Genomic DNA, 24,725 nt, shown 5'->3' on the forward strand with positions numbered 1-24,725 from the left:
GGCCAGGTAACCCAAGCCAAAGGGACCATTCCAGAAATCCAGCCTCAGAGAGCAGAGAAGATGGAGGGAGGTAAGTCTTACCGTGGCTGGGCCCCAAGGCCTGATGGGGGTAGCCAAGAATGCCCCAGGAAGGAGGGCCTTGAAGGCAGGATTCCTGGTATTCCTACTTGCAAGGGAAATTTCTTTAAAAAGACAATCACCTCTGCCTGCCTCTTCTAAAAAACAGGGGGAAGGACAAAGAAAAGAGGAGGTGCTGAGAGACAAGGCCTGAGTCTGCCACCCCTTCCCCCATCTCCTGGGAGGAGAAATCAGGAAGGGGCTTTGCCTTCCTAGGGGAGAGACCCTTATAGGAAATACATACTGATGAGGGAAGCATATTTGAGACCAGAGCAGGTGCTGGTGAGACCAGACTGGCCAGCTATGGGGAAAGAGGTTTCCTGAGATAGGGAGTGGGCAGTGAATGAAAGGCAGCATCCTCCTTCCTGAAAGCCAAATCCTTGCCAATTCAATAGCCTGCTCAGCTTTGTATCCCTAGTGCCCTGCAGGCCCCTGGTATGCAGCAGGCGCTCACCAGGTGTCTGCTGAGCCCACTTGATCTACACCTTGAGATCAGGTGCAGGAGTGCCCAGATTGTGAGCGGATGGGTGTCCCATGGTAGAACAGTGTGAAGGAGGTGATGGGGGTGAGGCCTTGCATGTGCTCTGTTCACCTGTCTATTTGTTTATTCCTTCAATGAGGATTTTCTTTTGGGGGGGTGGTTTTTAAAATTTTTATTTTATTTAGTTAGTTAAAAGATTTTATTTATTTTTTCGTGAGAGACACACAGAGAGAAGCAGAGACATAGGCAGAGGGAAAAGCAGGCTTCCTGTGGGGAGCCCAATGTGGGACTCACTCCCAGGACCCCAGAATCACACCCTGAGCCAAAGGCAGATGCTCAACCTCTGAGCCACCCGGGTATCCTAATGAGGATTTTTTTTGTATCATGGTAACATACATATAACATGACTTTTACCTTGTTAAGCCATTTTTAAAAAATATTTATTCATTCATGAGAGACACACAGAAAGAGGCAGAGATATAGGCAGAGGGAGAAGAAGGCTCCCTGCATGGAGCCTGACATGAGACTTGATCCCAGGACCTCGGAATCACATGACCTGAGCCAAAGGCAGACGGTCAACCTCTGAGCCACCCAGGCACTCCTTGTTAAGCCATTTCTAAGTGCACCGCTCAGTGGCATTAGGTACACTCACATTATTGTGCCCATCTCATTCGATGAACATTTATGGAGGACCTACTATGTGCCAGACCCTCATACTCCTCCAAATCTAGTAGAGATAGACAAGAAAGTCAGCAATTTCAGCCTGGCATGACAAGTGCTATAAAGGACATGGGTGTGAGGCATTCTGGGAGCCCAGAAAGACACAGATGGTTGAGGGAGGAAGCTCTCTGGGAGCTGTTCCTTGACCTGGGTCCCAAAAGACTGAGAATGAGTCAGAACACTGGAGTAAGGGTTGATATGGCCAGCAGGATCCATGACACAGTGTCAGATGGCAGAGGTCACAGCAGGGCAGGGGTAGGGCTGAATTACTCCACAGGGATCCTGCTTTGGAGGAAGCCAAGGGTGACACACTGACCCCTCTGCTCCCCACTGTTAGCATTATGTCTTTCTCCAACCCTGAAGATGTCCCCCAAGAGCCTGAACCCTCAACCTCCAAGAAGAAAAAGAAGAAGCAAAAGTGGCCACAGCAAGAGGCCAGCATCCAAGCCCTCACCAGGGCTGGTCATGGAGCCCTACTGGCTGGCCGGAACCATGAAGCCTTGACCAGCTTCCAGAGGGCCTTCATCCTGGCCTCTGAGGCCCCACAAACTCAGGACACCTCTGTTCTCCGGGCCTGTGCCTTCAACCTGGGGGCCGCCTATGTGGAGACGGGGGACCCAGCCAGAGGCCTCAAGCTGCTCCTGCGAGCCCGACCTGAAGAGAAGGCGCAGGGCAAGGGTCATGGGGACCAATGTTTCAACGTGGCTTTGGCCTACCAGGCCCTGGGCAAGCTGCCCCAAGCTTTGGCCTGGTACCACAGGGCCCTGGGGCACTACCACCCATTAGGTGACCAGGGGCAGGCCCAAGCAAAAATGGGAGCCTGCTACCGGGCTCTGGGACAGCCCATACTAGCAGCCCACTGTCTACAGGAAGCAAGCCAGGCCTACGTCCAAGCAGGGCAGCCTCAGGATGCAGCCCTGGCATTGGGGGCTGCAGCAGCTTGTATGCTGAAGAGTGGGCAACACGGGATGGGTGACGTAGTACAGGTGCTGGAGGAGAGCCAGAGGCTTGCTGAGAGGAGTCCTGAGCAGGAACTGCTGGGTGAGGCCCTTGGGCAGAGGAGGTGTGGGGTCTGGGGACATTCAGACCAGGAGATACCAAGAAGTGGGGTGCATACAGGGACTTTTCTGAGGGTAGGGGGCTGGAGGACCCTGGGAGAGTGGGACAGGGGGCCATACAATACAGCTTCAGCAGCATCTGACCTGGCTACCTGTGCCCCTGGCCACACCCTCAGGGCAGCTCTATAACGACCTGGGCCTGAGCTACTCCCAGCTCCAGCTGTTCTCGCTAGCAGCTGAGGCCTTCCTGCGGGCCCTGCCCCTGTGCCGGGGGCCAGGAGAGGAGGCCATGGTGCTGACAAACCTCGGAGCAGCCCACAGCGCCCTTGGCAACTATCAGGAAGCCCGGGATGTTCACCGGAAGGCAGCTGACCTGCATGGTGGGTACCAGGGCCCGGAGCAGGGGATCCGGACTAAGAGAAGGCTCCAGCTGGGGCTCAAGGCCCAAGAGTGGACAGACCTTTAGGGACAGGCATGGGACCGGGAAGTCCCAAAGCAGGGGGTAAGGGCTGGGAATGTGGGAGATTGGGTAGGTAGGCGGGACAGGGGGTTGAGGGCTCAGAGGCTGAGGCCTGGGATTGGGGAGGCAGCAGTGGGCAGCTGGAAGGGCCCCAGCAGGAAGAGGAGGCCTGAAGTGAGGCCAGCGCTTCCTCCCACCAAATGCTTGTGTGACTTGACATTCATTGTGGCTTTCTGAGCTTCAGTTTCCACACAGGTAAGAGGAGAACTATTGACACCTGCTTTGCCTGCCTGGCAGGGTTGTTGCATGGCTCATACTAGTGAGGGGCGGGGCGGGTCAGGGAGGGACATATGCTCTCAGGCCTGAAGAGAGGCTATTGAGAGTGGAGGTGTCTGTGGTACACCTGGAGGTGTGCCAGGGCTAGCACCGGGACTCCTGGGAGCCACCCCTGGTTGCAGCCAAAGACCCCTCTTAGGATGGGGCTGGCTCTGTCCTCAGGCTCCGTGGGGCAGCGGCAGGAGCAGGGCCGCAGCTTCGGCAGCCTGGCATTTGCACTGAGTCAGCTGGGGAATCACAGAGCAGCCAGAGACAACTACCTGCATGCCCTACAGGCTGCCCGGGATACTGGTGAGGCGTTAGCAGGTGGTGTGGCAAGGGCCCAGGCTGAGGGTCCCTGGGGGCCGGTGGGGGTATGGCTGGAAGGGAGGGCTGGTGATGCAGGGACCCATGAGAGGACCTCCTGGGCTCTCTTCCCCAGGGGACACGAAGGGGCAGTGGCAGGCCTGTGAGGGGCTGGGGACCGCAGCAGCCAGGCTGGGGCAGCACAATCAGGCCTTGTGGTACTATAAGGAAGCACTGGCCCGGAGTCAGGTAGGACCACCCACCCCAGAACCTCACTCTTCCTGCTGTGCCTCCAGGAAGCCTCCTCTGCTGACAGTCCTGCCTTCTGTCTTCTTGCCATCCTTCCACTCAGCAAACATGTATCGGGCACACCGTGGGCTAGGTCCCAGGGCACTGTTGTGAGGAGGCCTTGGTCTCTGTCCACAGTTCTGCGCAGGCTGTAGCAGGGTGCTGCATGGGCCCGGGGGGTGGGGTAGAGAGAAGACAAAGCCGCCTTCCCTCCCCCTCTCCAGTATCTTGCTTCTCCAATCCCCAGAGGAGCGCTTAGCCCAGGCATTCCCATCCCCCATTCTCTACCCACTCCCCAGAAGGAGCCAGACTCCGTGCGGGATCGGCTGGTGGCCAAGCTGGCAGATGCCATGAGAACCCACTTGGCCCAGGCGGGGCCTGTACCGACCTACAGCCTGGTGAGGTGACACCTGAGACGAGGAGCTGGGGGTGGGGAGAGGTGACCAGAGAAGGAGTGGTAGTAAACAGTTCACATCCGCAGAGATGCGGCACCGGAGAACCCCTGTGTGTTTCTCTGCCCTGAAGCCCACAGAGGGGAGACCTATATCACTTTTCCAAGGACACCGGGGAGGTGGGAAGGGGGTTGAGGGATTGTGGCACGTCTCCCAGGACTAGGCTGTGCCAGCTCCTTGCCTGAGTGGTAACTAGCCAAGCACTTGAAGCCAAGGGATGCAATCAAGGACGTTGAGCCCTAGGGCAGCCCTGGTGGCGCAGCGGTTTGGCTACGCCTGCAGCCTGGGGTGTGATCCTGGAGACCTGGGATCAAGTCCCACATCGGGCTCCCTGCATGGAGCCTGCTTCTCCCTCTCCCTGTGTCTCTACCTCTCTCTCTCTGTGTCTATGAATAAATAAATAAAATCTTTAAAAATTTAAAAAAAAAAAAGGACGCTGAGCCCTACCTGGAGGAGTTGGAAACCCTTAAGTCCTTGGCTGCAGTTCCACAAAAGGCCACAGGGTGGGGGCAGTGCTCCAGGGAGGATCCCCTCCCAGGCCATCCTTGGGGGGGTGCTTCTTTGTGTGCGTCTCCACCGTCCCCTTCCTCTCTGGCTCCCCCCAACCCTCTCTCTGTCTCCTAGCCTCTCAGCAGGTCCAATTTCTCCTCACCTTGAGATATCTCAGGGAACCAACCTCCCACCCAGGAAGTTAAATTATACCTTAATATTTAATATTTATTCTGTTTATTTAATGAGGTTTATGTCTTCTCTTAAAGACCAGGATACTCTATTTATAATTTGCAAGCAAAATTAAATTAGTCTAGTCCAGGCAGAAGACTGGATGGGTGGGGGGGTAGAAGAGCTGGGGTCCATCTGAAGGGGGCCACCAGCTTTCTGTGACTTTGCCTCCAGAGGCCCCAGGCAGGGTGGGGTGGAGACCAGGCTCCAGCCAGGCCTGATGGTCCCAGAGCCTGATTCTAATTTGAGAGTCGCTAGTGCAGATCTCTCCGTGGGTTTCCACTCTTAGCTGGGTGGCACACCCCAGTCTGTAACATGTCTGTCTCTGTGGGGCATGGCCTGTGGAGGGAACATATACCCACGGATACACCCCTCACTGGTTCCTTTCCTCCCCACCATTCCCAGACTTCAGCTCCAGGGAGACCCCAGGCTCCAGGTGGGGTGGCCGGGCCCCCAGCTGGGGTGGGAAGGGGCAGAGCGGAAGTGTGGCACAGGTAAGTGGGGTGGGGCCGGAGCTCCAGCGTAGGGGAGGAGGTACACTGGAGGTGTGCAGCTGCCTGGTGGGGGGGTTGGGGCCTGCAGGCACCCCACAGAGGAGGGGACCTGTCCTAGGTTCCGCTCTCCTTCCTGCTCTCTGTCCCTCCAGGTCTTGGGGTAGGTGGGAAGAAGAAGCGTGCGAGGAGAGCCAGGAGGAGAGAGAGGACCAGCCGCCGGCGGATGTCCCCGTGGCATCTTGGGCACAGAGACTGGAGTGTGAGTGGGAGAAGGCCATCCCCAGCTGGGCATCTCCTCCCTGAAAATGGGAGCGCTTTCCCTGTCCCAGCCCCTTCGGTTCCTGGACAGCCAGGACCCCACCAGCCACTTAGGCCCAATGACCCTCTCCCCTGCCCAGGTCATGTCTCCAGGCCCTGGCCAGTTTCCCCAAACCCTCCCACAATCACCTCTGCCTCCTCGCTTCCGTGGCTTTCCTAGCCTCTAGAACTTTGCAATTAGAGTACCAAGTTTCATTGAAAGCCTACTCCATGCCAAGTATGGGGTGATTTTTTGCCCTAGTTCACTGTTTACCAGCCTCTTTCCTCAAAGGCTTTGCCATCTGGGGCAGAGCTCTTGGCTACTTGCTGTTGTCTAGTGTTCTCCCCAAAGCAGCAGGGAGTCCCCCAGGCTTGCTCTGAACACCTGCCCTGTACAGAGTGTAGTCTCTGGTGCTCCCTCTGAGTCAGTGACCAGTGCACCCATCCCAACACCCACCACCCTTGCTCTTCTCCCAAAGCTTTCTCTTTCCCCCATGTTCTCAGTGCAGAGAGGCCTGTGACAAATGTGCCTGTCCCTCCCCACCCAGGTCTAGGACCCAGGGCCCATCTCCCACTTGGAGGCCAATGCCCCCCTCGAATGGAGCAGCCTGGCACTCTGGTGCCCAATGGCCCCCAAGCCAACAGGTGGGTTCCTGGGAAAGCAGAGGAGGCCTGGAGATAGATAAAAGGGGTGGGGGTGGGGGTTGTGGCTTCAGATGCTTTTAAGGGAACATAATCACCATTCCAACTGGGAGGCGGGGATCCCTGGGTGGCTCAGCAGTTTAGCCCCTGCCTTTGGCCCAGGGTGTGATCCTGGAGTCCCGGGATTGTGTCCCATATCGAGCTCCCTGCATGGAGCCTGCTTCTCCCTTTATCTATGTCTCTGCCTCTCTCTCTTCCTGTGTCTCTCATGAATAAATAAATAAAATCTTAAAAAAAAAAAACTGGGGGCAGCCCGGGTGGCTCAGCGGCTTAAGCGCCGCCTTCAGCCCAGGGTGTGATCCTGGAGACCCCCCAGGGTGTGATCCTGGAGACCCAGGATCGAGTCCCGCGTCAGGCTCCCAGCATGGAGCCTGCTTCTCCCTCTGCCTGTGTGTCTCTGCCTTTCTCTCTGTGTGTCTCTCATGAATAAATAAAATCTTAAAAGAAAAAAAACTGGGAGGAAGTCTGGCCCAGTGCCTGGGGGATCTGGTGCTTGGAGTCTGTTTGTCTTTAGCCTTGAGCAATCAGAACAGCACCCACCCAGTTCTGGAAGTCTGGGGTGTCCCCGGTCTCCTGTGCAGCCTGACTGGATGCCTCCCAGAGAGGGAGAATCCTGCTGACCTCAACACAGTTGAGGGTTGGGGTGGGCGCTCAAGCCTCCCCCTCTTGCCCTGGGGCCCAGCATCTGACATAAGGGCCAGGGAAGCTGCCCTCTGCTCTTTCCCCAGCCAGCCCCACTGGCAAGCCCCTCCCTGCCTCCTGCAGGTCATCCAGCTGGTCCAGGGAGACCCCCAGCGGGAACCCTCAGAGGAGACCCACCGAGTCTGGCTTCTGTGCCATCATATGACTCCACTCAGCTGACCGTGAACGTGGCCTCCTTGGTACCTCCCTGACGCACAAACATTAGGGGTTTCCAGGACCAAGCCTTTTCCTGGTTGTTCAGTGCTCTAAGGACAGGTGATGTAACATCGCCAAACAGTGGGCTCCTGTGTAGGCTGAACAGGGCCTTTGCAGTCTGGGTGCCAGGGTGTGGAGTTTGCTCCTTGTTGGGAGTTTCAGACTCAATGGGCAAAAGAAAAAGGAAAAGTGAACAGTGAATTTCCCCTTTTTTCCTTCCTGATCCAAACCTCTTGATTGCGAAGGCTCTTGTCAGCTTGGCTGTGACATAGTAGTCAGGACATTTTGCCATTGTGAACTGTCTCCTGACCTCCATCTTCTTGAAGGGGAAATGAGGATCTAATACTACAGAGGATGCATCTTAACCCACCGATGTGCTCCACTTTCTCCACTTCCTTGTGGGTGGGAGAGGCAATGCCCCAGGCCCATTGGGACCGCTGCTGTCAGTGGCCACCATGTTTTGTAAGGCATGATGATCACTCAGCACACACCACACCCTGCTCTGAGTGCTTCACGCATGTTTTCTCCTGCAGTCCTCGCAGCAGATGACCCCCTTTCACAGATGAGGCAGACAGCACAAAGGTTAATGACTTTCCTCCCAGGCCACACAGCTAATGGATGGGGAAGCTGGGATTCAAACCTGCACAGTGAGCACCCTCTAGAATGCCGTGTGGTTCTGCTACCCCCTACTTACGCTAATGTTCACCAAGAGTTGATTGTGTTGGTACCAAATGTGCTTATGCCATATGTAACTGTACTTTGTGCTTTAATTAAATATTATATAAATTGATGACCTAAGTGTGAAAACAAGCACTGTTTGTATGAAAATGAAGTTGAATCCTTAGAGGTCTTGATTAAGGTGAGTCAATTCAAAAACTACTATTGAATTAGATGTGAGCAAGACAATGATCACATCTTGGGGCAAAATAGTAAAAATCTAGATGAATTTTGCATTCAGATTGCTCCAAACATGCCATCAGTTGTTCCAGCTTAAGGAAGCAGACTGGAAATTGTAGGCAATCTGTAATGAGGTTTATGCAGAAAGGATGGGGAGCTCCAATCATGGGCCCGTCCTCAAAGAGAAGACCCTGGCCACACTTGGACAGATGGCAAATGAATGTCCTTTCTTCTTTTTTTTAAGATTTTATTTATTGATTCATGAGAGACACACACACACAGAGAGGCAGAGACACAGGCTGAGGGACAAGCAGGCTCCATGCAGGGAGCCTGACGTGGGACTCGATCCCTGGTCTCCAGAATCACGCCCTGGGCTGAAGGCGGCGCTAAACCGCTGAGCCATCTGGGCTGCCCCTACTTTTTTGTTTTAAGTTGAAATAAAATAATTCATTCCTAGTCATGTCAGAGGGGAGGGCTTCTACGACACCGTGAACTACTTTACCTCACCATGAGATTTTGAGGATTCATTGAAATATCTGTAGAGGACCTGTGGGCCCAGCATGGAGCTAGCAGCTGGGGACACAACTGCTCACCTTCCTTGGAATCCTGTCAGGGGTTCAAGATGTCTTGATTTGGATGCAGGTTCATCTACTGTAACAAAGCCCAATGTGACTGTGCCTGTAAGCAGAGACAACTTTGTTCCTCTCTTATGAAAGCAGCCCCAGGGGATCCCTGGGTGGCTCAGTGGTTTAGTGCCTGCCTTTGGCCCAGGGCCTGGTCCTGGAGACCCAGGATTGAGTCCCACATTGGGCTCCCTGCAGGGAGCCTGCTTTTCCCTCTGCCTGTGTCTCTGCCTCTCTCTCTGTGTCTCTCATGAATAAATAAATAAAATGTTTTTTTAAAAATATTTATTTATTTATTATTTATGAGAGACATAGAGAGAGAGAGAGAGAGAGGCAGAGACACAGGAGGAGGGAGAAGCAGGCTCGATGCCAGGAGCCTGACACGGGACTTGATCCCAGAGCTCCAGGATTGCGCCCTGGGCCAAAGGCAGGTGCTAAACCACTGAGCCACCCAGGGATCCCTCAATAAAATGTTTAAAAAAAAAGAAAGAAAGAAAGCAGCCCCAGCCAATGTGGTGGCTTCCTGGAGCTCAGAGCTCGGAGCTGCGAAGTATGAGGGGTACTCTGCAGTCCTCCACATGGGATTCCCATGCCCTGGCCTAGAATGGCTGCCCGGCTGCGCCAGAGCACCTTCCTCCCAGCCAGGGGAAGAAAAAGAGGAAGTGCTGGAAAACGCGTTTTCTAAAAGGCAGGACATGGCACGTCATCTTTGCTCAGACCTCATTGGTCAGCGTGTAATCACATGTATGTGCAGCTGCTGCAAGGGAGACTGGAAAGTGTAGTGTTGAACTAGGCAGCCACGTGACCAGATAAATCAGGGGTTCTGCTGCCAAAGGAAGAGAGGGGAATGGATTTTGACGGACAAGTAGCAGCATCTGCCATGGGAATACTGCCACTTGGTCGGGCCAACCCCGTATCAACTGTCACTGGCTCTACCATTTAATAGCTGTATTATCTTAGGAAATGACTTCCCTGTGCTAGTCAATTTCCTCATCTATAATGTGAGGGTGAAAATATGTCATAGGATAGACAGGACGATTTTTATAAGCATCTGAAACTCAGCAGGGGCTCAATTCATGTGCCCTTCCTAGATTAGTTTTGAAGGCATTTCCCTGGAAGAAAACTCTAGAAGTGTGAAAGGCAGCAATGAGATGGAGTAGGTCTTTGGCTCCACTTTCCTGGGGATAGCCCTCATGTGGTTGTCTTATGCATTCTGGGTGGCACGCAGTGGGGTATATCTGTATCACTATTTTACTCTCACATCTCTTCAGAATGAAGTCAGCAGCGACAGCACTTTAATTACATATTTCCGCACTTGGGAAGGGGGCAGTGCAGTAATGGTTTAGAGTGCAGACTCTAGATCAAGCTGCTTGGACCCTACCTCTACCACCAGCAGTTACCACTGTATCACTGGGCATGTCATTCAATATCTCTGAGTCTTCGTTGCCTCATCTGTAAAACGGGAATAATGGGAATAACAGGGTTGCCACAAGGATAAGATGAACTGATTCATTTAGCACATGGTACATGTAAATATCCAAATGTCATCTCAAAAAAAGCATGCTTCACCCTGTATTTTATTTAAAGATCATTTATTTTTTTATTCGTGAGAGACACAGAGAGAGAGGCAGAGACAGGAGAAGCAGGCCCCATGCAAAGAGCTCGATGTGGGACTCAATCCCAGGACTCTGGGATCAGCCCTGAGCCAAAGGCAGACGCTCAACCACTGAGCCACCCAGGCTGCCCACCCTGTATTTTAGAAATAAGTCTTTGGGGGTTGCCTGGAAAGCTCAGTCAGAAGAGCCTACGACTCTTGCTCTTGGATCATGGGTTTGAGCCCCAACTTGGGTGTGGAGATTACTTTTATTCATTTTTTAAGATTCTAAGTAATCTGGGCAGCCTGGGTGGCTCAGCGGTTTAGCGCTGCCTTCAGCCCAGGGTGTGATCCTGGAGACCCGGAATCGAGTCCCACGTGGGGCTCCCCGCATGGAGCCTGCTTCTCCCTCTGCCTGTGTCTCTGCCTCTCTCTCTCTCTCTGTCTCTCATGAATGAATGAATAAATAAAATCTTAAAAAAAAAAAAAAAAAAAGATTCTAAGTTCTAGAACACATGACCCGGAGATGACCAGCCGCAGGCTCCTGACTGAGCCGGCCAGGCACCTCGCCACAGGTATAATCTGGATAAAGGAGGATGGGCATTCCGTCCGGTTAAGGAAATGCAGCAGCGTGCTATCTGGCGGGCTGAGCTCTTCCCAGCTTCTGCGCTCGCTTGCTGCTTGCTGCTCGCTGGCCGCACAGCCCTGCCCCGCGGCACGACACCTCCGTCCTTCGGAGGACTCCACCTGCTCAGGGTCGGATGCACAAACGACCCAGCGCCTGGGCACCGGCTCCGCCGCACCGAGCCCGTTGGTTTCTAACGCCCCGCTGGGATGGGGAACCCCTCCTTCCCACCACGCTGTCCCTCCGGTGAGGACCGAGTCGCGGGAGCAGCCCAGCCTAAAGCGTAAAGGAGAACGCGAGCTGCAGGGCGCTGGAGGCAGGGGTGCCGGTGTCCACTCCGCCGGAAGTCCCAGGGCCGGGCCCCGGGCCTCCCGCCCTGCCACCAGCGGCCCCTAAGGGGCCGCCCGCGACCGAGGAGCTACTATTACCAACTCGGCCCTCAGCAAAGAGCCACGGCCCCGGGAGCGCGCGGCCCGGCGCCCGCGCGAGGGGGCGGGGCGAGCCTGCGGCCCCACCTCCAGGGGGCGTTGCCGGCGCTGCGCATGCGCCGCGCGAGCTTCATGTCTGCGCTGCGAGCGCTGCTCGGGCTCGGGCTTCTGGCAGCCGGCTCGCGCCTGAGGCGGGTCCCGGGCCGGGCCGGAGCCTGCCCTGCGGGGTCCGCGTGGTGGGAGGCGCGGCGACCACACTCGGGCGGCGGCGGGGAGCCGGCAGGCATGGCGAGCCCGGCGGTGAAGTACCTGAGGTAGGCGAGGCTCGGCGGGTTGCTCCAGGGCGGGGACTGGGCCGGGCCGCGCGCAGGGCGCCCGGGGGCGGAGACTGAGGCCGTGGGTGTCCGCAGCCAGGAGGAGGCCCAGGCGGTGGACGAGGAGCTGTTCAACGAGTACCAGTTCAGCGTGGACCAGCTAATGGAGCTGGCTGGGCTGAGCTGCGCCACAGCCATTGCTAAGGTCAGTGGCCTGGGCACGGCAAGTGCGGGGACAGCTTGCTAGGCTGGCCCGGAGCTCTTCTAACCCCCCTCCGACCCCCCACCCCAGGCCTACCCCCCCACGTCCATGTCCCGGAGCCCCCCCGCGGTCCTGGTCATCTGCGGACCTGGAAATAACGGAGGAGACGGCCTGGTCTGCGCTCGGCACCTCAAGCTCTTTGTGAGTATGTGGGCGGGGGCCAGGGCGGCAGGGGCTCTGGGCTCTGGGCTCCAACGACCCCCTCCTTTCCTCCAGGGCTACCAGCCAACCATTTATTATCCCAAAAGGCCGAACAAGCCACTCTTCACCGCATTGGTGACCCAGTGTCAGAAAATGGACATCCCTTTCCTCGGTGAAATGCCCCCAGAGGTAGGTGGTGCCAGCTGAGTGCCCTCTTCCGGAAACACGGCGCATGTTCTGCTCTTCCTTGAGTACTCAGTCCGAGCTTACTTGCTTACCTTCCCCTGGAGAGTGGACTCCTAGCAGGAGGACCTTTCCCTGCGAGGTCAGGTCTTGTCCTGCAAGCAGTAAACATGCTGTCCATTTTTGTTTTTTTTTTTAAGATTTTCATTTATTCACGAGAGACACAGAGAGAGAAAGGCAGAGACACAGGCAGAGGGAGAAGCAGGCTCCATGAAGGAGCCCAACGTGGGACTCGATTCTGGGTCCTCAGGATCAGGTCCTGGGCTGATGGCAGCACTAAACTCCTGAGCCACCCAGGCTGCACTCATCCACTTTTCAAGGGCTGAAGTGACTGCCACATCCTAAAAACCCTTCCTGCAGGGACATGGGCTTAAGGATGGAAAGAACTTTTTTTTTTTAAAGATTATTTATTTATTTATTTATTTATTATTTATTATTTATTTATTTATGATAGACATAGAGAGGCAGAGACACAGGCAGAGGGAGAAGCAGGCTCTATGCCGGGAGCCCGACGTGGGACTCGATCCTGGGACTCCAGGATCGTGCCCTGGGCCAAAGGCAGGCGCCAAACCGCTGAGCCACCCAGGGATCCCTAGAACTTCTTTTTTAAGTTTAACACATTTTAGATGAAGAGACTGAGATGGTCCAGAGAAGGCAAGTGGTTTGTCCGGAGTCCCAGCCTCAGGTGGTCCTACACTATACCTTCTCAGTGGCAGGCAGGCACTGAGAACAGAAAGCGTGTCTGGACTCAGCCTAAATCAGTGACCAACTTGCACTGATGTCTAGGCCCCAGAATACCATCTGAATGAGATGAAGTATATATGCTTCTGCAAATAGGGTGTGCAGAGGACAGCCCTTTCCTGTTGAGGATACTCTGTGCAGCACCTGGCTCTGACGTGCTTTCCCCTTTCTGCTCCACAGCCCATGCTGATTGATGAGCTGTACGAGCTGGTGGTAGATGCCATCTTTGGCTTCAGCTTCAAAGGTGATGTTCGAGAGCCGTTCCGCACCATCCTGAGTGTCCTGGATGGGCTCACTGTGCCCATTGCAAGCATCGACATTCCTTCAGGTGTTGTGTCCAAGGAAGGTGGGGGTGAGAGTGGGGATGAGGATGTGGATGCCCTGTCTTGAGCTAGGCAAGGCTCAGGCCTAAGTTAAAGGTAGGTGCATCTAGAGGGGCAGAACATTGCTTTATGGATTCCCCAAAAGGGCCAGGGAGCAGAGTTTAGGAGTGACTTTGTGTGGATACATGGGGCTTCAAGGATGCAAATTCTTGGGTGGGGACACAGGGCCTCCCACTCCTTCAAAACTAGGGTAGAGCAAGGTATGGGAGAGGAGGACACCTATCTGGCCTTTTCCTCTCCTGAATACCACCTTCTTTTCAGGATGGGATGTGGAGAAGGGAAACTCTGGAGGGATCCAGCCAGACTTGCTCATCTCCCTGACAGCACCCAAAAAGTCTGCAACCCAATTCACTGGTCGCTACCACTATCTGGGAGGTCGTTTTGTACCACCTGCTCTAGAAAAGAAGTACCAGTTGAATTTGCCACCTTACCCTGACACTGAGTGTGTCTACCGTCTTCAGTGAGGGAAGATGAATGCGCATTCTTCCCAATAAAGACTTAGTGACTCTCTCCAGAGCTGTGGAGTCCTGGGAACTTTCTTGGCAATAATGGTTAATGGGCGGCAGAAGTCAGAAAGCAACACTGAGATTCGGTGCCACCTCTCTGAGGGAACAAAACGGGCAAGGAAGGTGGCTGTGGCATTTGGGGGCAATGAAAATAGGCTTTCAGATGCTACGGAAGGTTAATAAGTGATTTCTCTGGAGGCATTCGAGGAAACTAATTTGTTGTATTCAGGATGTTCCCAGGCTGTGAACCCGAGCTGATGCTGAATTGTGTACTACAGTGCTGGGGCTGGCAGCCTGTGGGCCGGATTCTATCTCACACTTGCTGTGTTTGCAGCTGTCTTAAGCAAGGATGTCTCTCCAGAGGGCGTCTGCCTGCTCATCCCCACAGGCCCAGAGCACTGCATCCTACCACTGCCAGGCTCCTGAGTTTTCCATGTCAGGGTTAGAAACTGCAGACAATACCATGTCCACACCCAACTTTGAGCAGCTGGAGTTCCAGAGTTCAGCGTCCTCCTTGGGAGGGCCTCTTCACTGCAAGGGTGCAGGGGACCTGTGTCGACTCAGGTCTGAGGCTTTAGCTCCTGAAAAGGAATCCGAAGAGCCCCACCTTGACCTGACCTTCAGGTTTTCTTTTTCTGTTTTTTCTTTCTCGGTCTCTGGTCAGGGCTGACTCCAGCTCTTTCCTGCCACCTCCTCTCACCTCTGTGGCTGGAGCTGGTGTGCACTATGCTCACTGCCTCCCTAGTCCTGCTGCCCTCCTCATGTCCTTCATTCCTAACTTCCTCCTCTTTCTCCTGGGGCTGCAGGCTTTTCTTCTTGATTTTCCTGCTTTTCCCATCTCGGTGTGCTTTATGTGCTGCTTTGCTGGCCCCCACAGCAGCCCCTTCCTCATCTTCCTCTCTGTTCCAGTCCCCCTCCTCCAGCTGCCACCACCTCTCTGCCTGCCCTGTCCCTGTGCTGGCTGTGGCCTCCTGGCCGCCTGCCCCTCCATCTGAGACCCCCGAGCCTTTCCTCTTTCTTTTCCTGCAGGGCTCATCAGCTTGCTCTCTGCTCTCCCACTCTGCAGGCCCGCTCCTTTCTGCCACCTCTGCATCCACATTACCAACGGTTGCTCCCTCCCTCTCATCTATCCCAGCTTCTTCTTGGGCTTCTTGTTGCCGTCTTTTCTTCTTCCTGCTTCTGGCCTGGGCAGCCTCTTCTGGGCACTCCTCTTCTGCACTTCTGGTGGTTGCTGTGACCGCTTTCTCCTCTTTCTGCTTCCTTTTCTTTTTCTTCTTTTTGAGAGGCTTACTCTCAGACTGCAGTTGAGGGGTCCCAGGGTCCTGGCTTTTAAGACGAGCCAGGAAGGCCTGTTCCTGGGCCTCCAACCGAGCAAGCTTAGCCTTCATCGTGATTCCATGACGAGCAGCCCTGAAACAAAAGGGGCCCAGGTCAGAGCAAGGTATGGCAAAAAGAGGCATAGTCCTCTGGATGCAGGCAACTCTGGATGGGGAGGAGCTGCCTATCCTCAGGAGCCTCAGGGATGGGCAGGAAATGCCAAGAAGGGGCACAGACCATCCTCAGGGCTGGACTTGTGATGGGCAGAAGAGAAGGAAGCCCAAGGAGCTGACCACTACTTACCTGTGTGCTGTGCGCCCCTCACAGGCTTGGAGCAGCATCTCATCAGTCAGGCTGTTGGGGGAAGATCAGGAATCAAAACCAGTTCTTGCAAAGGCCTGACCCCTCCTGCCCTCTAAAACATTCCCTCAACACTGAGTTCCCATTCAGGACCTGACACTTTCTTGGTGCAGGGTATACAAAAATGAGTACAACACAGTTCCAGCCAAAGAAGCCCAGTCAGGCCTGAGATTTGGCCCTTTCTCTTGATATTCAAAGGCCTCTCCTTCCACATGCCCCCAGCACTGAAATGAGGTCTCACATCTTTGGAGGCTTGGGCTCCTGGTTGTCGTCATCACTGTGGCTCTCCAAGTCCTTGTCTGGCTTCTCCCCACCTGAAGTCAGTGTGGCTGTCTAAAAGGGGTGATCACAGGGGTGGATAAAGCTGATTCCAAACCACTGCCAAACCCCCTTCCCTCCCAGAACCCCTTCAGGAATTGATAGCCATAGGCACAAGTTTGCCAGCCCCCAAGACAGCTCCCTGCAGACTCACAGAGAGGTGGGCCACTGCTTACTTCCAACTTAGGAGGCGGGCTGCAGCTGCGAGGGTTGGAGGGTGCCCAGTGGGTGGGAACAAAGGACGGAGGAGTGTACCAGGTCCACCTGGTGTGTTCCCTGTGCTACTGATAATTAAGATGGTGCTTCTCACGGCCCTCCCCCACACCTACGGTGGAGTGCTTTTATTTTTTAAAGATCTCATTCATTCATTCATTCATTCATGAGAGACACAGATCGAGAGAGAGGCAGAGACACACAGGCAGAAAGAGAAACAGGCTCTACTCAGGGAGTCTGATGTGGGACTCGGTCCCAGATCCTGGGATCACGCCCTGGGCTGAAGGCAGATCCTCAATCACTGAGCCCTCCAAGTGTCCCTGGAGGGCTTTTATTTAAGCAGACTGAGAACCTACTATGGACCAACGGGTTGAGGATACAGAGTGGAACACAAATGAGATAGCCCATATGGAATCTACGTGTGGGGTGAAGGAAGGATGCAGAACATAGGCAGATGCAGAGTGTTGCCTGTGCTAGAGGAGGATAACCAATCCAACTTCAGGGTCTGGGGAAGTTTCAGGAACTTGGTGAGCTCTAGAGGACCATTAAAATGGGCAGGTAAAGGGGGAAGGGCAGCAGACTGTTGCAGGCAGTGAGTGGGAAGTGCAAAATCTTGCAGGTGAAAAGAGGTGGTACTTTCAGAAGAATCTGATTCCATCTGGCTAAAAGTATTAGAGGTCCGGAAAGGGGTGAGTGCAGGTCAAGGCCTCAGGGCCCTATGAGCCAGTCTGACACATCAGGACTGTCATCCCAGGTCAAGGATGAGCCAGAGTCCTAGTGAAATCTGTTAGCATTCTAGTCACTGGGTCAGTGAACTGACTGGGGTGGGCAGTGACAGGGTGAGGGGTCTGGCTATGAGGCTGTGAACGAAATCAGGCAGGAGAGGATGATGGCCATAAGGAGGAGAAGAAACAAGAAAAACTTGCTATGTAACACAGAGGACCCACATAACAGATGATCACTGAACATTAGCTCCCTTCTATTGCTATGCTAGGAAGTAGGGGTCTGAAGCACCAGATTCTGGTCCTGTCTGCAAGCCACTTCTCCCTGCTTGTGACAACTGCAAAATAGAGAATGGGTCAGATAATCTCTCAGGTCCCCTCTGGATTCTAAGTCCTTTGGACTGGACATCCCCTCCTGCCCCACCACCCACTCCCCATCACTGCCCTCAGCAGAAGGTAGGGACCCAGGAGACCCGAAGATCTAATTCTAGCAAAGGGTCTGGGCAGGCTAAGCAAGCAACAGCAAGGTTGGTCACAGGACTGACCATGTTAAGATAGTTCTCCAACAGGTAAGGATGGGTAAGGCACATGAAGCCATTGTTCAGGGCCTGGGGGAGGCCAGGGAAGGAAAAACGAGGGACTCCCTCACTCCCAGCCCCAAATACCTTCACAAACTTCTGATAGAGCAAGTTGGGCTTGGGATGATTATGACGGCCTGTTTCCTTTGAAAGACGCTTTATCCGTACTCCATCCTGTGGGGAGGTGTCAGTGAACGAGTGACACAGGTGTCACTCGTTCACTGACACCGGTGTGCCCCTCACCCCCACATGCCCATGAGCACCCCATACCTGCCCATCCTCCACAACCAAGCTGGCCGCAGTCCTGTTGAAAAGCTCATCCCACCAGTGGTCCGTGAACTCCTTGGCAGGGTCATGTCCCACCTGCCAGATAAGAATGAGCTCAAGACTTGTCCCTGCCCCATCCTGTCCTCGGGGCCTCGTGTCCCATCCATGCCTTCCCAGTCTTACCCCGTGAGTGTCCTGCTTCAGTGTCACCCTTAGGGCCTGAGTGATGCCATTCTCATTCCGGCCCAAGCCTTTGCCTGCAGGAAAGTGAGTGACTGGGTTTATTCTGCTGCCTGCCCTGAGCCCTCATAGGCATCCCATGTGCCATTCCTCGCCACACCACACACCAAGTGTGCTCCATCCCTGGCGGATGCCTTCCAGTCCCACTTTCTGGCACCTCTCCATACAGTGTCCCTGCCTTTGTCTGAGTCCAAGCCGTCTTTTCCTTCATGATTCTTTCAGGACAGAAGTCATGACCCTTCCTCCCTCCCCCATCCCCCGATCACTTTGCTCTCATGACCTACTGTCAAATTTCTCCTACCCAACCATTTTCCGGAAACTTAGAAATTGTCTTCTGCAAATTGCCCTTTAAACTGGCTTTTCCTCCTCCAGCTGAATGGACTACATACGGGTAAGCCCCAGATGACGCTGTTCACCTGGCCACAAGGTGGGCAGGGAGTTGGGGGGGATGTGGAAGGGGCCCCCCAGGGATGACCTTGCGTCCATCCATGCTTTAGCAGCTGTTCCTCAGCAAACTTCATCCCACGACTCTTGATCTCTGGGGTGGCACTCATGGTGAGAGAAGAGTCACTATCCTCAGGCCCTCACCAGAGAAGAGGCCATTATCATCCCTTTAAAAGAAAAGGAGAAAGTGCCCAAATCATCCATCCAATCCATCCTGACTGGTCTCATAAAAATTCTTTTCTGAGTGTGGGGTAGACAAAGGGAGGAGGCCTGGTCTTTGGGAGAGCTCCCTGCTGACCACAGAGATCATCAGCATGTTGAAAAGTCAAGTAAGACTGGTGTTACTAATAACACCCAAATTTACGGAGAGCTCACCACATGAGTGTTTAATGTTCCTAGCCCAGAAAGGGTTCCTAAACTTTGCATTCAGGAAAGTATTATGATCCGTACTTCACAAATGAGGAAACGTGACTTGCTCCATGTCAACCAGATGGCCTGCCGGCACAGCCCTGCTCTTTGCCACGACATGGTTAACAGCTCCCTAGATTTACTGCCATGTAAAAAAAGGTGATAAGAGATTTTTAACCTGAGTTATAAGAATACTCAGCGGAGCCCATATCTCATACCAATGCTCCAGGGCTTCACCTCAAGTGTGGGGGCTCTGCACCTCTTCCTCACTGCTGCTCTTCACTCTTGTTGGAACACCCCTTTTGAAACTGTCCATCTCACTGATCATTTCATGCATCACAGATTGATTACACATACTGTTGTATTGTCTTATTTAATCCTGATAGTCCTGTGGATAACAATTACCTTTACTTCACAAGCAAAGAAAACAAAGCCTGCGTCACATAGCTAATAAGAGAAGGAGCCAGAATACAAGCCCAGGTTGCCCACCTCCAACGAGGCCTCCATCCCATCACAATTACTAGTCATCTAGGCGCTTCTCCTTTGGGAGCCCAGAATGGCATTATCCAGCTTATCACACGAAACACACAAAACTAAGACCACCACTGCTGACTTAACTCACTAAAGTTAACTTGTATTAAGGTAACTCATCACAGGGATTGCAGACCATTTTTAAGGATTAATGGCATTAGCAGAGTAACCCTAAGCCTCCCAATGTGACAATTCTTTAGGGTAAAACTTGCATTTGTGTTTAAGAAGGCCCAGTGAACATGATATTAATCAGCCACATCACATGAAGTCACCTCTCCTAAATATATGTATAGGCTTAAGAATGCTGCCCATTCTGGCTTGGTATTTAGAGCAGGCAAATTCAGGATGACTTACATTTCTGTTCACATTTCTACTATGAAGAACGATCACCCGAAAACCAGGTACCTTGAGAATCCCAACAAAAAAGCCAAGCGAAGAAACGGCTCTATCTTACTTCTTGAATTTTAAGAAATGTAAAATTCGAACACCGGGGCCTTTTAAGGGCGCCTCAAAACTCGGCCTCCTCCCGGAAGTTATCTCTCATCCATCAGCCCCCAGATCTTCGTAATAACAACAGTGTCTAAAAGTCTTTACTCAATGCCAGCCTACTAACCTCTTTACACAGATCGTCTGATTTCATCCTCCCAACAGTCCCCTTAGGAAATATTATTACCGACACTTGCAAACAGAAGAAATCACAGATAAGTTTATTATTTGCCCAAAGCAAAGAGCTGGCAAGTTGCAGATCCAGGATCTCAGGCATCCCAGAACTGGTCTCTCACAGCTCTTCGCGCTGCCCGCCTTGAGGTTTACCACTGCAGCCATTCGGAACTACACGCCCCCGCATGAGGGTCGGGCTTTACTCCGCAACCCCGTGCACTTAATGCAGGAGTGGAATGCGCTCAGCGCTACGACCCAGATCCGGGCGGCTTCAGCTGACTGCCCACGGTAATTGCACAGAAGCAACCAGGCCCCACGCTGTGCCCCGCGGGCCCGGGAAGGCTGCGAGCGCGTTCTCTGGAACCGTCCCCTCTCTGATCAACCTGAGTTTCCTGGAAAAGGGTCCCAGGACCACCCATCTGACAGCGCTTCCAAAGGGCCGCTACCCCGACCCTGGCCTCCCTCCTCATGCCGTAGTCCCAACGGCCAAGGACACTGTCCTGCCCCCACCTTCACTCCTGAGCCCAGGCTCCGAATGACTCCGTTCGGGGCGCAGTAGCCAGTTACCGTCACCGCGGGGCCCTCTCCGCGCGAACACGTGCGTCGCCCGTTCTGTGCGCCGCCATCTTCCCGGAAGTGCCGGTCGGTCCCTCTAGGCTGCGGACATCATAGAGGCGCACGTGGGCCCGGAAGTCCAGGCGTGGGGGAGGCGCTCTGTCCTCAGCGGATGTGGCGGAAGCTCGCCCGCGAGCGCCAGTTTCCTGGGGTTCGGGGCGGCTCTATTTCCGGTTAGCTTGCAGCCCCCGGGATGCAAGGGAATCGTCTTGGCCAGCCCTCGGGGCGCCGAGCACAGCATTGGCTGCAACGCTGAGCTAGTCCTGGTCCCAGAGCTGGGGAAGGAAGCTCCAGGCAGCGCGCAAGGCTGCCTGGGCGGGTCGACGGGCGGCGAAGAAGCGGCCCCTCCGGGGTAGTTTGCGGGGATGGATACTCAGCCCGGGGACGGTCGTTCGGAGGTTGCAGTAGGTTCATCACCCTGTGGGGGCAGCTGCCCGGTTGGAACTGGTGCTGCGAAGATGCGGAAGACGCGCGCCCTCACTCGGGCGGACCTGCTTTGGCGGGGGTCCACGGAGACGCTGCGTGGGGCTGCAGGGCCGGGGTTGGGGGCTGGAGCTAGCTAGGGCGGATCCCGGCCCGCTGCGGGCCGGCTGAGGACCTTGCACTTGCCTGGTGTGAGGCTCCGCTGAGGAGTTGCACAGGCTGCATGCACACAAACTGTACCTCAGCCTCGCGCACCACCGAAGAACTAACACCTGAACACCCCCACACACACACACCAGCTCCCTGTCAGGATTTCCGGTAATGGAAGCGCATACTCCTGGAACTGCGAAAAGGAAAAGTGGCATTTCCCGGGAAAGCTTTGCCACATTACTCAGTTTGTCACATCTAATTTCTCCTGTAAAATTCACTCACTCACCAGAGAGCACAAGCAGGCTGAGCGGCAGGCAGAGGGTGAGGGAGAAGCAGACTCCCCCCCACCCCCCCAAACGGAGAGCTAGCCACGTGGTGATCATGACCTGAGGGTAAAGCAGACGCTACCGACTGAGCCACCCAGGAGCCCCTATTTATTATTTAGAGAGAGGGGAGGAGGAGAGGGAGAGAAAGAATCCCAAGCAGGCTCCATCTGAAGACCCTGCAATCATGACCAAATCAAAATCAAGAATCTGAGGCTTAATCGACTCAACCACCCAATGCCCCTAACTTTACTTTTAAAATACACTGCATGGGGACGCTGGTTTAAACCATGGAGCTTGCTTAGTGGAATTCTTCATGCATCAGGGATGGTGGATGCTTGGAAGGTACTCCTCAGGGTCTGGTTCAGTCTGGGAACACTGTGAGTGGGAGTCACATCTGAGTCCTTTTCCCACTCCACCACTAATTGTGAGACCTTGCAGAGTACCCTTTCCCTGGTCTGTAAAATCAGAATACTGGACTTGTTCAATCATTTTTACAAACTTGGCCTTATCGTGGTGTTTCAGGCTGCTGAGGGAATTCCACAGACTGGGCCCATTTCCACCATGTCCCCCTCCACCTTTTCTGTCCCCTCTGCCTACCTAATGTCACATATCATATTGTGGTCATAGAAGAGGTTTGAAAGCTCCAGAATGAGGCAACCTCGGGGGCCCCTTCCAGTTCACAGTTTCTGTTTGGCACTCTTTGCAGGCCACCCACAAACCTAGTAGCCACAATTCTCTGACTCAAGGTTCCTGGTCTGGCCTAGAGTCATGAGCTCCTTGTTCTGCCTGATTCTCTAATTCAAGAAGCATTTATTAAAGGACTTCTTGGCCAGCCCCGGTGGCGCAGCAGTTTAGTGCCGCCTGCAGCCCAGGGTGTGATCCTGGAGATCCGGGATCGAGTCCCACATCGGGCTTTCGGCATGGAGCCTGCTTCTCCCTCTGCCTGTGTCTCTGCCTCTCTCTCACTCTCTCTGAATAAATAAATCTTAAAAAAAAAAAAAAGGGGGGACTTCTTACAGCAAGGGCTGGAGATATAAAAATGTCCAACCCTTGTCTTGTTGGGCCTCACAATCTCATGGGGATGTAACTAGTTACAGACATTTATATCACTGGGAGCTCTGGGATGGTTAGGACACAGCGCTGGTGAGAAGCATCTGCCCCAGTGCAGGGCCTCTGGAAGGAGCCTTCTGAAGGAGCCTCCCTTGAGGCTGCAGGCCCGGCCCTGAGAATTGTGCGGACCAAAAGAGAAATGGGCTTCTAGGAGTTCCAAGTTTCATGGGTCTCACACCAACCCACAAGGGTGGAAACAAAGCATTATGACAGAACAAGCATACATGCTTGTTCACATACAAGCATATCATATATGATCATATATCATATCATATCAGATCATATATGATCTGATGTGCAGACAGCGAGATGCATAGAAATATGCATTACAGGGGGATCCCTGGGTGGCTCAGCAGTTTGGCACCTGCCTTTGGCCCAGGGAGTGATCCTGGAGTCCCGGGATCGAGTCCCCACATCGGCCTCTGTTCATGGAGCCTGCTTCTCCCTCTGCCTGTGTCTCTGCCTCTTTCTCTCTGTGTCTCTCATGAATAAATAAAATCTTTTAAAAAAAGAAATATGTATTACAGTAATATTTTAAAATGGAAAAATTGAAAAGAACCAAAATCTTCCAAAACAGGAGAATGGCTAAATAAATTAGTGCAACAGTACAATGGACTAATGTAGCCTTAAAAAACTATGTTGAAAGGGCAGCCCCGGTGGCGCAGCGGTTTAGTGCCGCCTGCAGCCCAGGGCGTGATCCTGGTGACCCTGGATCCAGTCCCACGTCGGGGTCTCTGCATGGAGCCTGCTTCTCCCTCTGCCTGTGTCTCTGCCTCTCTCTCTGTGTGTGTCTCTATGAATAAATAAATAAAATCTTAAAAAAAAAAACTATGTTGAAGAAGGATTCCTGGAATGCCTGGCTGGCTCAGCAGTTGAGCGTCTGCCTTCGGCTCAGGCGTGATCCCAGAGTCCCAGGATCGAGTCCCATATTGGGCTCCTTGCATGGAGCCTGCTTCTCCTGTCTCTGCCTCTCTGCCTCTCTCTGTGTCTCTCATGAGTAAGTAAATAAAATCTTAAAAAAAAAAAAAAAAAAAAGAAAGGATTCTTAACTTGGGGAAACCATTTATGATACAATTAAAATGAAAAAAAGCAGATACGGGGGTATCTGTGTGGCGTATCTGTGTGGCGTATCTGTGTGGCTCAGTGGTTGAGTGCCTTCTGCTCAGGTCTTAATCCCGGGGTCCTGGGATTGAGCCCCATGTCAGGCTCCCTGCAGGGAGCCTGCTTCTCCCTCTGCCTGTGGCTCTCCCTCTCTCTCTGTCTCTCTCATGAATAAATAAAGTCTTTAAAAAAAAAGAAAAAAGCAGATACAAAATGATACCTATATAGTAAGAGCTCATATATGTTAAAAATTAATATGTAATAGCATCAGAAGAAATAAGACACTTAGGAATTTAACAAAATATAACAAGTGCAAGACTTGTACTTGAAAGCTACAAAATGTCACTGAAAGGAATTAAGGAAGATCTAAATAAATGGGAAGATGCTTGTGTTCATGGATGGGAAGACTTATTAATGTCTCCAAATTGGTCTGCAGATTCCAAACCATCTCCATCAAGATCCCAGCTGGCTTTTTTGCATAAATTGACAAGCCAATCCTAAAATTCATATGGAAATTCAAGGGGCCCAGAATAGCCAAAACATTCTCAAGAAAGAACAAAATTGCGGGACTAAAGCTTCACTATTTCAAAATTTACTACGAAGCTGGGTAGCCCGGGTGGCTCAGCAGTTTAGTGCCGCCTTCAGCCCAGGGCCTGATCCTGGAGACCCGGGATCAAGTCCTATGTCAGGCTCCCTGCATGGTGCCTGCTTCTCCCTCTGCCTATGCCTCTGCCTCTCTCTCTCTCTCTCTGTGTCTCTCGTGAATAAATAAATAAAATCTTAAAAAAAAAATTTACTACAAAGCTACAAGTAACCAAGAGTGTGGTTTTGGCATAAGATATATATATATATCGATCAATGGGATAGAATTCAGAGTC

At 53.3% G+C, this 24,725-nt stretch overlaps 3 protein-coding genes across 6 annotated transcripts; 2 read left to right on the forward strand and 1 right to left on the reverse strand.

The window, feature by feature from the left end:
* Positions 1-8,097, forward strand: TTC24 (tetratricopeptide repeat domain 24). 3 transcript variants are annotated; one of them, XM_072732537.1, is made up of 10 exons: positions 1-70; positions 1,682-2,359; positions 2,553-2,756; positions 3,335-3,463; positions 3,594-3,706; positions 4,045-4,143; positions 5,323-5,411; positions 5,564-5,670; positions 6,257-6,353; positions 7,176-8,097. In XM_072732537.1, exons 1-10 carry the CDS (start codon positions 61-63, stop codon positions 7,255-7,257), a joined length of 1,608 nt encoding a protein of 535 aa, XP_072588638.1. In that variant the 5' UTR covers positions 1-60; the 3' UTR covers positions 7,258-8,097. The 3 variants fall into 3 exon arrangements, with proteins under 3 accessions (XP_072588638.1, XP_025853112.1, XP_025853113.1); XM_025997327.2 differs by having other exon boundaries at positions 47-70; positions 1,656-2,359; XM_025997328.2 differs by having other exon boundaries at positions 53-70; positions 1,656-2,359; positions 4,048-4,143.
* A 3,482-nt stretch (positions 8,098-11,579) lies between these two features.
* On the forward strand, positions 11,580-14,074 carry NAXE (NAD(P)HX epimerase). 2 transcript variants are annotated; one of them, XM_025997330.2, is made up of 6 exons: positions 11,583-11,788; positions 11,885-11,993; positions 12,081-12,191; positions 12,267-12,380; positions 13,356-13,503; positions 13,820-14,074. In XM_025997330.2, the coding sequence occupies exons 1-6, from the start codon at positions 11,589-11,591 to the stop codon at positions 14,020-14,022; spliced, it is 885 nt and encodes a 294-aa protein (XP_025853115.2). In that variant the 5' UTR covers positions 11,583-11,588; the 3' UTR covers positions 14,023-14,074. The 2 variants fall into 2 exon arrangements, with proteins under 2 accessions (XP_072588640.1, XP_025853115.2); XM_072732539.1 differs by lacking the exon at positions 12,267-12,380 and having other exon boundaries at positions 11,580-11,788.
* Positions 14,075-14,265: 191 nt separating this feature from the next.
* GPATCH4 (G-patch domain containing 4) lies at positions 14,266-23,425 on the reverse strand. The gene is made up of 8 exons (XM_025997329.2): positions 20,633-23,425; positions 18,555-18,690; positions 18,023-18,096; positions 17,843-17,935; positions 17,660-17,746; positions 15,983-16,074; positions 15,685-15,735; positions 14,266-15,474 (listed from the first exon to the last, which is right to left on the reverse strand). Exons 2-8 carry the CDS (start codon positions 18,631-18,633, stop codon positions 14,685-14,687), a joined length of 1,266 nt encoding a protein of 421 aa, XP_025853114.1. The 5' UTR covers positions 18,634-18,690; positions 20,633-23,425; the 3' UTR covers positions 14,266-14,684.
* Positions 23,426-24,725: the final 1,300 nt, after the last annotated feature.

This window comes from Vulpes vulpes, chromosome 13, assembly GCF_048418805.1.
Source record: "Vulpes vulpes isolate BD-2025 chromosome 13, VulVul3, whole genome shotgun sequence".
Lineage (NCBI taxonomy): Eukaryota > Metazoa > Chordata > Mammalia > Carnivora > Canidae > Vulpes > Vulpes vulpes.